Genomic DNA, 15,098 nt, shown 5'->3' with positions numbered 1-15,098 from the left:
CTGCCTGAGATCCTCTCTTGCCTCTCCCTCTGCCCCTCGCCTATTCACAGTCTGTCTAAACTAAATACAATCTTAAAAAAGTTTTTCAGTAAATCATGGTGTAAACAGATGTGCTATCCTCTGGGCTCTGCTGTTCCATTTATAGAGCACACGCAGAGTAGATTTACCAGAATTCCTAAGGGCCCTAGGATTTGAGAAATGATCAATAAGCACCTGCTACAACTTAAAAGTGCCCAACTGCATTAGCCCCCACAACACAATCAGCCAGTCCTTGGAAGCTCCGAAGCCAGGCACTGACTACTCCTCTCTAACCACACAAGTCCTAGATGATATCTGCTTCCCATGGCAGGCTCTTTCACCCACACTGACAATCGGTTGGTCAGTGTAGCCACCTTCGTTAATGATCTCAGCTAGATCTTCTGGATCACCTGCTGCATCGCCTGGCACCTTCATGCCATGGACACAGTTTCCTTCCTTAGACCTCATGAACCAGTCTCTACTGGCTTCAGACCTTTCTCCTGCAGCTTCCTCTCCTCTCTCAGCCTTCACGGGACTGAAGAGAGTGAGTCAGGGCCTTGCTCTGGGTGAGGCTTTGGCTGAAGGGAATGTTGTGGTTGGTTTGACCTTTTATCCACCGAACGTTCCCCATTAACAGCAATAAAGCTAATTCACTTCCCTATCATTCGTTGTTCACTGCAGTAGCACTGTTAATCTCCTTCAGGAGCTTTTCCTTCACATTTACAACTTGGCTACTTACCGGCAAAATAGGCTTCAGCTTTCAACAGGGCTTCCTCAATAAACTTTAATCATTTCTAGCTTTTGATTGAAAGTGAGAGGCATGCAGCTTATCCTTTCTGTTGAAGAGACTACTGCAGGGTTATAAATTGTCCTAATTCCAATATAGTTGTTACTCAGGACATTGGGAAGGAGAAAGGGAAGGAGAAAGGGAAAGAGCGAGGCAGTGGAGCAGTCAGAACACACCCAACATTTTTTTAGTTTGCTATCTCATATCTCACATGGGCACTGTTTGTGGCACCCTAAAACAATATCAATAGTAACATCAAAAATCACTGATCATAAATCACCAAAATAAATATAATAATGAAAAAGTGTGAAAAACTGAAAATTACCAAATTACCAAATCTTCAATTTGCAAAATATGCAGTAACTGCAAAGGGCAATAAAGCAAAGCACTTTTTACAAGTTATGTCTTTACATTACATGGAATCTAAATACCTAATTTAATCCCTTCTCTCCAAAATACACCATCTATATAACTTGGATAAAACATGCTTCCTCAGGGGACCTGGGTGGCTCAGTGGTTGACCATCTACCTTCACCCCAGGACATGATCCTGGGATCCTGAGCTCCCCACAGGGAGCCTACCTCTCCCTCTCCCTATGTCTCTGCCCCTCTCTGTGTCTCTCATGAACAAATAAATAAAATCTTAAAAAAAAAAAAAAAAAACTTACTTCCTCAGCTCTTCAATATAACACCATCCATTATGAAGAATAACAGTATGGAATTCAAAGTGTCAGTTTAAAAATTAAATAAGACAATCCATGTGTAGTGGTTATAACAGTACTTACTTAAGAGATACTCAATAAATGTTAACTATATTATGACTGCTATTTCAAATTAGGTGATAATGACAGTCTAAAAAATGACAATGACAAAACATAGATTGAAAAGATAAAACTGACCAGATCTCGGCACATTAATGGAATAGAGGAGAAATGCAGAAATAGATCCAAATGGATATGAGAATTTAGTGACATAAAAACATAAATGTTATCATTTTTGTGAGACATCCACCCCAAAGGAAGGCAGCGAGCAGCCCAGGTGGCTCAGCGGTTTAGTACCACCTTTGGCCCAGGACATGATCCCGGAGATCTGGGATCAAGTCCCACATCGGGTTCCCTGCATGGAACTTGCTTCTCCCTCTGCCTATGTCTCTGCCTCTCTCTCTCTGTCTCTCTCATGAATAAATAAATAAAAAAAAAAAAAAAAAAAAAAAAACGAAGGCAGGCCTTAAAATGTAAATTCGGGAGTACCCCCATGTAAATAAAGATGAAAGCCTTAAAACCACGGATTAGACTTCAAGGACAAAACAGGAAAGCGAGAAAAATAAAGAGAAAAGTATATAAGCACTATATTAAAAAGGAAGAAAGAGAAGAATCACCAAAGAATATAGTAAGAGTACCCTGAATAGAAGAATCAGTATAGCAATTCCTATCACAGAAGATAAATACTCATGGGTGAGAAAAGACTGAAATGAAGTCATCTAAAAGAATCAAACTTAAATGCAACATAATGATTTCATAAGAAAACACTATTAAAATTGAAAACTCTACTTACTGACACAGCTATCATGGTACTATCTGGCCTCCACTCAGCTTGTTTGTAGGATCCAAACTGAGAAGATGATTTTTCAGGTTCCTTGTAGGTTACGATTAACACACTAGGCTGAAAGGAAAGAGGTTTATTTTATTAGTATCTCACAAAAATATATACAAATTTAAGACAGCTTATCTTAGAGTACTCTGAAAATCTTTTAATACTTCTAAATGTTTATAGAAGATAACAATGTAAGTTACAGCCCTAATTAGCCCAAACAGATTATCTAAAAAGAACCAAAAGGAAAGACAATCTGAAAAGGACTGTATCTATATAAGCTATTAAATTGATAACTAGTAACCTTCAAAAACAGACACAGGCCCAGATGGGTTCACTAGTGAATTCTATCAAATGTTTAGGAAGAAATTACACAAATTCTCTACAAAATATTCCAGAAGACAGAAGTGGAGAGATTACTACCTCTTTCTGAGGTCAGCATCAGTCAAATACTAAAACTAGACAAAAACATTACAAAAATATTAAACAGCAGACCAACAGTTCTCATAAACGTAGCTGTAAAAATTCTCAAAATACTAGCAAACCTAATCCAACAATGTTTAAAAAGATTTATACAAAAAAAAAAAAGATTTATACACTACAACCACATGGAATTTATTCCAGTATTCAAGGCTGGATCAACATGCAAAAATCAATTAATGTAATCCATTACACATCAACAAGTTAAAGAAGAAAAACCACATGATCATACCAATAGATGCAGAAAAAGAACTTAATAAAATTGAGCATCCATTCATGATAAAAACTCTCAGTAAGCTAAGAATAAGGGGAACTTCTTCAATCCGACAAAGAATACTACCTACAATGAACCGGTAACTAACATCATACTCACTGGTAAGAAACTAGAAGCTTTCTTGGTAAACTCAAGAACAAGGTAAAGACACTCCCTTCTCAACACTCCTTTTCAAAAATCACACTGAAAGTCCTTGCTAATATACTAAGACAAGAAAAAGAAATAAAACAGCATAGAAAAAAAAAAAAAAAACAGCATAGAAAAAAAGTACAACTTCCTTTGTGTATATATATACATTACTGCTTATATAGAAATCCAAAGGAACCACCAACAAAATAACATGGTAATAATTATTAGTAACGTTATAGGATGTGTTCGTATAAAAATCAAGTGTTTTATTAAACAGTCCTGAATAAACAGAATTGGAAATTAAACAGACAATAGCATTTGTACTAGTAACCAAAAAAAATATTTAGTCATAAAACTATAGAATATGTCCAAGATCTACACGAGGAAAACTACAAAACTTTAATGAACAAAATTTAAAATGAATTAAATAAATGGAGGGATATATCAAGTTCATGGATGGGAAGATTCAATACTGTCAAGATGTTAGTTCTTACAATTTACTACAGATTCAACACAATTCAAATCAAAATCACAGCAAGTTATTTTAGAGATAGCAACAGGCTGACTAAAGCTTAAATGGACACACAAAAGACCCAGAATGGCCGACTCAATACTGAAGGAGACGAACTAAGTTGAAAGACTTGATACTACTTCAAGATCTCTTATAAAGATACAGTAATGAAGACAATGTGGTACTGGCCGGAGAACAGAAAACACATCAACAGAACAGAATAGAGAGCACCAAAAACAGACTCACAAAAATATAGTCAAGTGACCTTTGACAAAGATAATAAAATGGAGAACACATGGTGTTTTCATCAAATGGTGCTAGAACAACTAGACATCCACTTTCTGGTAGTTTAAGAAGCTCCAAAGGGTCATCTTGTACTTTCCCTGCCATTGTCCTAGAAGCAGCCATTTTTCCAGGGATCCCTGTTCCATTTTTATTAGAGAATGGTATTTAAAAAACAAGATCTGGAAACAAGATGTTTGTTGCTAGTAGGGTGTCACGGCTTCTAGGTCCTCTCAATAAACATAGTAGGAAACATAAAAACTTATACTCACCTATATATGAACATATTACGTCTCTATATTTCTTTCCACATATATATGTATATATTTATATATAGAAATACTGGAGTATAATCAAGCACAATATGATTTCCTCTAATCTTCTCCCTTACTTGTAGCTTTTTTTGGTTACTTCATACAAGTGACTTAGTTCTTTGTTCAACTCTACTGTATGCACAGAGTAGTTTAGAACTGCTAAGTATATTCCTATAGTAAGCAAATTTACCAACTAGAATATAGTTTTTAAGGCTAGCTTCTTTTACATTAGCTTTTGAAAAAGTGTTACATAGGCCCGTTCCCTTAAGACTTTCTTTTTTAATTTTAAAAGCAAAATAAAGTTTCTAAGAAGCTAACAATATTCTAAATACATTAACTAGCAATACTCTAAATACATTAAAATCGCTAACCATCAGTTGTTTGTACTTCAAATATCAATTAAAAATTAAAAACCTGTATCTAGGAGTGACATGAGAAGATGGGACAGCAAGAAGTTCTGGACTTTCCTCCCACCACACCCCTACAAAAATTGAGCAACAATTCAGAGAAAAATTCCCTTTGGTGAGAAATCTAGAAACTAATAACTGAAAGGCACTTGAAGGCTGAATGAACACAAAATCAGACTCATCAAAGCTGCTAGGAAGATATGGGACACCCTCCTACCAGAAACCCTACCCCCTCCACCTCCAGGTGCTTCTTGGGAAAGAGAAAAGCCCACAGGTCCAATGCCCCAGTTTTTCTGGGGACTGCCCAAAAGGAGGGAGAGAGACTGTCTTGCCTTTTGATGAGCCACTGATGAAACCTGGCATAATCTCGTCAGCCACTATGTCATAAGAGCAGAGACAGAGTTTGGGCTGGCAGTGCCATAGCCCCTTCCTTGACTCAACACAGAGCAAGCAGATGGGGGGAAAAAACAGCTTCTACCTTCTTCCTAGAGTGAGGAGAGAAAGAGTTGGATAGAGCATAAAACAACTTTTCTGATGGACACTTGGAGAATGGCTTTGGTTCACCTGTTACAGTACACTGAAGGGATTCAGCATACCCTAGATTCTTGGTAGCCCCCCCCACACACACACACACACACAAAAAGTGTGTTGGACTAGCATGAAGGTTTGAGACATCACCAGGATCTCTTGCCAGGCCAACTGGGTAGGAGAGGGAAGGTGTGTGTGTGTCTGTCTTTTCTCTATCTCATATATTAGAAGACAACCCTTCTAAAATTTCCAAATCTGGGGAAGGAAATAAAACATACAGATCCAGGAAGCCGAAAGAAACCTAAAGAAGAGAAACTCAAAGAAATACACACTGAGAAAAATTATAATCAAATTGTCAAAAGTAAAAGCAGTAAGAATTTTGAAGGCACATGGGAAAGGCAACTTGTCATGTATAAAGGAACCCCATAGGACTAAGAGTGGGTTTCTCAGCATAAATCTTGCAGAGCAAAAGGGTGTGGGATGATATACCCAGAGCTGAAAGAAAAAAGCTGCCAAGTAAGAATACTATATTAGTAATAGTATCCTTCAAAAATGAAGAAAAGATAAAATCTTTCCTAAACAAACAAAAGCTGAGGGAGTTCATCACCACTAGACTTGCTTAAGATAAATCACTTTAGATTTAAGTGCATACATAGGCTGAAAGTGACAAGATAAAAAAAAAAAGTTATTCCATGCAAATGGTAATCAAAGGAGAACAGAGAAGGTTATATCAGACAAAGTGATTTTAAGTCAAAAAGTGTCAAGACAGGAAAAAGACATTGTATAATAATAAAAAAGTAAATTCACCAGAAAGACCTAACAATTATAAATATATAGAAACGATACTATTAGAAGTAACATCATAACATCTAAAGAAAACAAACATTTACAGAATTGAATGTAAAGTACCCTAGCGCTATACAGCAATATAGCGCTAGGGTACTTTAACATCCCACTTCCAGGAATGGATAGAACACTAAAACAAAATCTATGAAGAAAATGAAGACCTCAACAGCACTATAGATCAAATAAAGCTAACACGTATGTACAGAACTTTCTGTAAATAGCAGGATACACATTCTTAGTGTACACTGAACATTCACCAGGATAGATCACATGTTAGATCACAAGACAAGTCTTAAATTTAAGACTGAAATCATACCAACTATTTTTCTGACTACAATGGAATGAAACTAAAAATCAAAAGGGGAGAAAAAAAGGAAGAAAGGAAAGAAGGAAGGAAGGGAGGAAAGAAAGAAGGAAATTCACAAATATGTGGAAATTAAAGACACACTTGAACAACAACAAATGGGTCAAAGAAATCAAAAAGAAACTAGAAAATACCTTGAAACAAACAAAACCTAAAATACAACATACTGAACCCTACGTGATATAGCAAAAGCCATAATAAAAAGGAAGTTTATAAGCAATAAATGTCTACATTCAAACAGAAGATCTAGGATCAACCTAATTTTATATACCTGAAGGAACTAGAAAAAGAACAAACTAAGTCCAAAATCACCAGAAAGGAAGAAAATAATAAAGATTAGAACAGAAATAAGTGAAATAAAGAACAGTAAAACTACTGGAGGAAAAAACTAAAATTTTTGAAAAGATAAAATTGTAAAACTTCAGCTACACTTACTAAGAAAAACTCAAAATCAACTCAAATATAAAAGGAGACCTTACAACTGATACCACAAAAATACAAAAGATCACAAAGACAACTATAAACAACTATATGCCAGCAAACTGGACAACAAAAAAAAATAGGAAAACTCCTAGAAACACACAACCTATCAAGACCGAATCATCAAGAAACAGAAAATCTGAGAAGACAGTAGTATGTAGATTAAATCTGTGACCAAAAACCTCCCAACAAAGAAAAGCCCAGGACCAAATGACTTCACTGGTAAATTCTACCAAACATTTAGTGAAGAATGCCAATCCTTCCGAAACTCTACTAAAATACTGAAGCAGCAGAAACACTTTCAAAACCAGACAAAGGCACTACAAGAAGTACACTGATTCAAAACCAAAGGCACTACTAGAAAAGAAAATCATAGGTCACTGTCTCTGAATAAAGATGCAAAAATCCTGAATTCAACAGCACATTAAAAAAAAAAAATACACCAAGAACCAAATTTGATTTATATTCTTGGGATGCTAGTATGGGTCAACATACAAGAATCAATTAATGTGATACACTGTGTTACCAGAATAAAGGATAAAATTCACATAATCATCTCAATAGATAAAGTATGTGACAAAATTCGACACACTTTCAGAAGAAAAACCTCAAACTATAAAAAAAAAAAAGGCCAAATACTTCAACATAAAAAAGGTCATTTAAGATCTATAGCTAAATCATACCCAACAGTAAGAAACTGAAGTTCTCCTCTAAAATCAGGAACAAGGGGATCCCTGGGTGGCTCAGCAGTTTGGCGCCTGCCTTTGGCGCAGGGCCCGATCCTGGAGTCCCAGGATCAATTTCCACGTCGGGCTCCTGACGTGGAGCCTGCTTCTCCCTACTCCTGCGTCTCTGCCTCTCTCTCTCCCTCTCTCTCTCTCTCTCTCTATCATAAATGAATAAATAAATCTTTAAAAAAATTAAAATAAAATCAGGAACACGTCCAGGATGCCTACTATCATCACCTCTATTCAACATAGTATGGAAGTCCTAACCAGAGCAATTAGGCAAGAGAAAAATATATAAGGAATCCAAGTCAGAAAGTAAGAAACAAAACTGTCAATTTGCAAAGAGTATGATCTTATATAAAGAAAACTCTAAAGAATCCATTAAAAAGAAACTGATAATAAAGGAATTCAGTTAAGTTTTAGAATACAAAATCAACATACAAAAATCAACTACATTTCTATACACTTAACAATGAGCTATCTGAAAAGGAAATCAGGGAAACAATCTTAGTTCAAATACCACCAAAAATAATAAAATCTTAGGATTAAAGAACTGTAGAGGTGAAAGACTTGTACACTGAAACTACAAAATACTGAAGAAATTTTTTAAAAAGGGGGAAGACATCCTGTGTTCATGATTTGGAAGATTAATATCATTAAAATGTCCATACTACCCAAAGCAATTTACAAATTTAAAGCAATTACTATCAAAATCACAATCGTACTTTTTACAGAAGTAGAAAAAAATTAAATTCCTATGAAATCACAGAAAGCTCCAAACAGCCAAGTTGATAATGAGTAAGAACAATGCTAGAGGCATCAGGCATCACACTTCTTGATTTTTAAATATTCTACCAAACTACAGTAAATCAAATAGTATAGTTATGGCATTAAGACAGACACAGGCCAATGAAAGAGTAGAGAGCCCAGAAATAAATCCACACAAGCAGGTCAATTGATCTTCAACAAGGGTTCTAAGTATACACAATGGGAAAAGTATAGTCTTATTAACAAACAATATTGGAGGGATCCCTGGGTGGCACAGCAGTTTGGCGCCTGCCTTTTTTGGCCCAGGGCGCGATCCTGGAGACCCGGGATCGAATCCCATGTCGGGCTTCTGGTGCATGGAGCCTGCTTCTCCCTCTGCCTGTGTCTCTGCCTCTCTCTCTCTCTCTCTCTGTGTGACTATCGTAGATTTAAAAAAAAAAAAAAAAAAATATTGGAAAAATCGGCCAGCCACACGCAAAAGAATAAGATTGGACCTTTATCTAATCCTATACACAAAAATCAATTCAAAATGGATTACAGACTTAAAGGTACCCCTTGAAACTATAAAAGAATACCTGATTCCACTTACCTAAACAGTTAAATTCATAGTGTCAGAGTGAAATGGTGGTTACCAGAAGATGTGAGATGAGAATCGAAAGCTGCCAATTCAATGACAAAGTTTCAGTTAAGCAAGATGATTAAGTTCTAGAGATCTGCTGTACATCATAGCTATAGCTAACAATATTGTACTACACACTTAAAAATTTTGAAGAGATCTCATGTTAAGTGCTCGCATCACAATAAAATTTTCATGTTAACATAAATAATATTTTTGAATAACTTTATTTCTAAACCAAAAGGATAAGCAGTGGAACTATTTTGCCATGCTCTTTAAAAGTCTAATATAACTGACTATGGCTGGATTCTCCTATCTACTTCTACAGTCTGTTGTGACATGTTGTTTTAATTGAAGCATACAAAGAAAATCCAGTCTTACACAGATTTATAATTGGATTTTAAATAATCATAAATATTCTTTGATAGAATCCCAAAACTTGACAAGGGATAGTTTCTTAAAAATGAGTTGTAATGTAGAATCTAAGTCCTTTTCAATAAAGTTTTTATACAGGGCAGCCCAGGTGGCTCAGCGGTTTAGTGCCACCTTCAGCCCAGGGCCTGATCCTGGAGACCCGGGACTGAGTCCCATGTTGGGCTCCCTGCATGGAGCCCTCTTCTCCCTCTGCCTGTGTCTCTGCCTCTCTCTCTCTCTCTCACACATGAATAAATAAATAAATAATCTTAAAAAAAAAAAACACACACACAGTTTAAAAATAAATAAATAAAGTTTTTACACTGTTTCAAAACCAAAAACAAAAGTACCTTGGATAATATTTACAATAAACGAAGAGAAGAAATTTAATTGTGGAGACTATAAGGAATTTATTTTAAAAATCTAGAAGTGAAACCTGAGTCTGAAAGGGAAATTAGAACTCTTTGATTTGATCACTTGGTTACTTTTCCAGTATTTTTTCCAAAAATACTTAAGCTCATCTTATTTGTGAGAAAATAAACCCAATCTGATAGATTCTACTAAGTAACTCATCAGTACTCTTCAAAAAGATCAAGATCATAAAGGACAAGGAAAAACTTAAGAACTATTACAGACTAGAAGAGATTGGAAGAAATAAAACCATATGCAATGTGGCACACAAAATAGACATGTAGAAAAGAAAGAGGACACCAGAGCAAAATTAAGGAAAATGTACCAATGTTATAAACTCTTCATTATAATTAATGCTATGTGAAAGATGCATAAGAACAACAAAAAACAAGTATATACTCTATGATTCTACTTACATAAAACTTTAGAAAAGGCAACCCAATCTGTAGCAAGAGAAAGCAACCAGATGAGTGACTGCCTGGATATGGAGGGCAGTAGGAAGCAACTACAAAAAGTTAAGAGGAAATATCTAGAGGTGATGAGTTTGTTCACGGTCAGGATTATGGTGATGGTTTGATGATGTATACAAGTCATATCTAATCAAATTTACACTATAAACATGCAATTTATATCATGTCAATTATATCTCAGAAAATTATTTAAAAAGTTTCAAACAAGGTATTTTGCTGGTCTTTCTAAAAATTAACCAAAGGGAAAACAACACACTTAGGGAAACCTAGTCAGAATCTTTTGCAAAAACCTAGAAGAGAAGCCTGAACTATGCAGAAGGTAGGAGGGACAGAAAGAAGACAGAAACAAAAACTGGTTGTAGTTTGCTTAGCATCTAAAGTACATGAACATGAACATACAAGTTAGAATAAACTGTTTACTAATATTTGTTTTTGAGGATTTTGATATCCTTGACCTGTTTACGTGAATGATCAATTTTTTGACTGTGACAAAGACATTAACTAACTCAATCAGAAAAGGAGATTTTTAAAAAGATTGTTATAACCAGCAATGATAATCTGCCTATTGAATTAATAAATGTAAAAAGATTGAATAGCGGTATTTAATCACTAACTTAAAACCACAGTATATTTTAGCATTTATTAACTTTTTATTTCTTAATGTTTTAATATTTACATATTTTATAAACGTTTTATTTCTAAAAAAGTAATTTATCTAATTTGGGAGTTAGAAAGCATACTAAGACTGGTTTTTACTCTGCTTGCACTTATATCAAAACAATATACAATAATGTGGGCTTATGAAACATTTTTATATGAAGCAGACAAGTCTCCTCTCTCTGGTAACTTGTGCACAAATATTAGTAAGTACTACTCTGACTCTCTAAAGAGCTGAAACCGACATAGCTAAAGGCCTCCAAATTACTGACTTCACCAAAAAAAAAAAAAAAAAAAAAAAAGATTCTAGGCAGCAATTTAGTCCTTATAGATGTATTTCAAAACAGAAGCAGTGCTATATCTAAAGAAGTCTATTATGTATTTCTTTATAACCCATGACAACATAGAAAATATGGTCCCAAGATTATGTATGAATCTTTTTGTATAAAATTTCACACTATTAAAACAGATCCTGGGCAGCCCAGGTGGCTCGGCGGTTTAACGCCGCCTTCAGCCCGGGGCCTGGTCCAGGAGACCTGGGATCGAGTCCCACATCGGGCTCCCTGCATGGAGCCTGCTTCTCCCTCTGCCTGTGGCTTTGCCTCTCTCTATCTCTATCTCTCTCTCTCTGTCTGTCTCTCATGAATAAATAAAATCTTAAAAAAAAAAAAACAGATTCTTACTAATTTTGTTAGTGACTAATATCTTAAGTTTTATATTCCTTAAATATCCATGAAGAATAACCACATGTATATATTCTTTTTTAAAAAATATTTTATTTATTCATTAGAGAGAAGGGAGGACAATTCTTAGTAATCCACCACTTCAAATAGTTGTTTCCACAGACTAATTTTAAGTTAATTTTAATGTCTAAATAAAGTATAAAGAATAAAATGAACACTGGCAAACCCATCATCCAGCTACAGAAATGATTCACTATCATAATTTGAAGGCCCTGAGTGCCCTCACCTAATTACATGCACTCTCCAAGATATAATCACTATCTTCAATTTTGTGATTATATCCCTGCTCTTCTGTATAATTCATTCACTTCTTGTACTGAATTAATATACCACAACTCATCTATTCTCCTGTTGATAAAAACATTTGAGTTTAGAAAAAGAATTTATGATTTTTTTCTGATTAAAAAAACTGTTAATTCCAAAATGAGAAATGTCGGGGGAGGCGTGTCTCTGACCATACAAAGTCCAATTCAATGCAGTGTAAATTTTAAAACTTGATAAATATAACTGGCACTACTGTTATTAAACTAAGATAACTATGATACATTTATGTTCTTAATAGAATTGCAAATCTGTGACGCTTACATGCTTCCTACTATTTTTTAGTTGATTTTTAAAAATTAATGGTGACAGCTGTACTTGGTAAATGTCTGTAAAAGACTCCAGACTCATCTTTTAAATTTTATATGACACTCTATTTTCAGAATTCGATCATTCGAGATTATATAACTATTTAGGATATTCCCTATTAGTATCCTAGGGCTGCTGTTACAAATACCAAAAACTGACTGGCTTAAAACAACAGAAATTTAAATTAAGGAGTCAGCAGGGCCATGACAGCTCTAGAGGAAACTCCCTCCTCTCCTCTTCCAGTTCCTGGTGTTTGCCTACAGTCTTTGGCATTCCTTGGCTTAGAGATGCATCACTCCAGTTACATGGCCATCTTCTCCCTCTCATATTGTCTTCCCTCTGTGCATCTCTATTTGTGCTTAAATTTTCTCTTTCTATAAGGATGGTGTCATATCAGATTATGGCCTACTCTAACAACCTCATTTTAACTTGATTACTCTTTAAAGACCCAATTTCTAAATAAAGACACTTTCCAGTATTAGGGGTGAGAATTCCAACCTATCATTTTTAGGTGGACATGACTCAACCTACTACGTTCTATCTTTGTAAATGTTCTGTAACAACTAAGAAGTGGGGTGCTAAAAGTGAATAAACACAACCTATGACTGGTCATACCATATGACTGGACAGCCTTAGTATAGACCAACTTTCTGCAGTGAGAGAAATGTTTATCTGTACTATCCTGTACAGTACACACTACTCACACATAACCACAGAGTACTTGAAATATGGCTAGTGTAACAAACTCATTTTATTTTACACAATTCTTAATAAGTTAAAAATTGTAGTAACCTGTGGCTACTGGTTTCCACACTGGATATACCGAACTAGGTTCTGCAGAACCAGTGATTATTTACTTAAAGAGCTGAAGACCAATTCCATTTCAAAAATGCTGTATTAAAATTCAACAATTTTCTTTACTACAGAGTTTTAGCAAATTTTCAGTGGCCAATGTACACTGTCAATCTTCAATAGAATACAGTATGTGATACTTTCCAAGCTTATCTGATTTAACAATTCATCCTTGCCTAAGATTATCACATAGTATCAAAAGTTCCTTATACCAGCCTTTAGGTAATTCTAGTCCATACTTTGAGTAGTTTTAGATACAGGTAATGTCCGATAAATGTCATTACAAATACGTCCATTTTTCATACTGTATACACTCTATTGGTTTTTAGTATACATACAGAATTGTGCAATCATTACCGCTATATAATTCCAGAGCATTTAAAAAAATCACTCCAATAAGAAATTCTGCCTATTAGCTCTCATTCTCTGTTTCTTCCTCCTCCTCTCAGCTCCTAGCAACCAATAATCTACTTTCTAACTCCACATACTTGCCTGTTCTGGAGATTTCATATAAGCAGAATCAATAATAATAATATAAGCAGGCCAACAGAAAAGTAGTGGCCTTTTATGTCTGGCTTCTTTCACTTTGCATGATGTGCTAGGGTTCACCCACACTGTAGCATGTTACCATTAGTGCATCCCTTTTATGACTGAGTAATGTTCCCATGTATGGACACAGCTCATTGTGTTTATCCACACATCTGCTGATAGGACATTTGGGTTGTTTCCACCTTTCAGCTCTTGTAATAAGTGTTGCTATGAAGTTCATTTCTGTTTGAACAACCTTCTCTTTGAACACCTGTTATCAATTGTTTTGGGGCATATACTTGGAAATGCCTAGTCATATGAGAACTCTATGCTTAACTTTTTGAGGAAATATCAAAACTCTTCCCCAGTATCTTCACAATTTTGTATGTCACCAGCAGTTTGTGAAGGTTCTAATTTCCCCACATCCTTGTCAACACTTGTTACTATCTTTTTGACTGTAGCCGTTCTAGTGAGCATAAAGTGGTACCTTGTGGTTTTGATTTGTATTTCCCTGATGACTAAACCAGGCTGAGTATCCTTGTATGTATTTATTGGCCATCTGCATACTGTCTTTAAAGAAACAACTATTCAAATCCATTGCCAATTTTTTTTTTTAACTGGAGTCACCACCTTATAAAGGTTCTGTTTCTACAACTGAAATTTTAAGTTGTTTACTGGAATTATTGTGTTTCTATAGGAAACTCAATATAAATGGTGATTAGGTTCCCTGGCCAGCTCTTTAAAAAGTCTATTCAGCACACATATACTAATAAGGAATACAACATAGTGACTGAAAATATAGGCTCTCAAGTCTGAATGCAAGATTCAAGTACTGGCTCTTACCAGTTTTATAAGCTTGGACAAACTATTTAATTTCTCCTGTGCTTCAGTTTCTGCATCTTTAAAATAAACCTAATAGTACCTATTTCCTTGGATCTCACCACTGCAAAGATTAATAATACAGCACTTGGCAGAGTGCCTGGCACTCAATAAGCACTATAAATATTATCTATCGCTATTCATTACTTTCATGTCTTAGAATCACATCAAAAATACTACTGAACAAAAGTCTCAACCACTTTCTTGAGATGTATGCAAAATTCCTACTTAAGACACCAGTATATTCCTGCTAGAGCTTAGGCAATGACAAGATCTGTCCAACTCTATAGCCATATACAGCTTAGACCAAGGCAAACCACCAAATGCCTGGGGCGGGGTGGGGGGTTGGGGGGCAGAGGACAGAAGGGCAGTAAGATATACTGTTAAGTGGGC

General features: G+C 35.3%; 1 protein-coding gene across 5 annotated transcripts in view; it reads right to left on the bottom strand.

The window, feature by feature from the left end:
- The window catches only part of RIC1 (RIC1 homolog, RAB6A GEF complex partner 1), a 145,619-nt gene that overhangs the window by 110,243 nt on the left and 20,278 nt on the right, over window positions 1-15,098 (bottom strand). For 4 of the 5 annotated variants that reach the window (XM_072840654.1, XM_072840638.1, XM_072840648.1 and 1 more), the window contains one exon: window positions 2,359-2,466. The exons of the other annotated variant lie outside the window; for it this stretch is intronic. In XM_072840654.1, coding sequence (XP_072696755.1) covers window positions 2,359-2,466 — 108 coding nt within the window. Of the gene's footprint in view, window positions 1-2,358; window positions 2,467-15,098 lie in introns of those variants that run through there. 5 annotated transcript variants of the gene reach the window in all.

Source organism: Canis lupus, chromosome 1 (genome assembly GCF_048164855.1).
Source record: "Canis lupus baileyi chromosome 1, mCanLup2.hap1, whole genome shotgun sequence".
NCBI classification, from domain to species: domain Eukaryota; kingdom Metazoa; phylum Chordata; class Mammalia; order Carnivora; family Canidae; genus Canis; species Canis lupus.
This window is presented reverse-complemented; position numbering and strand designations above follow the sequence as displayed.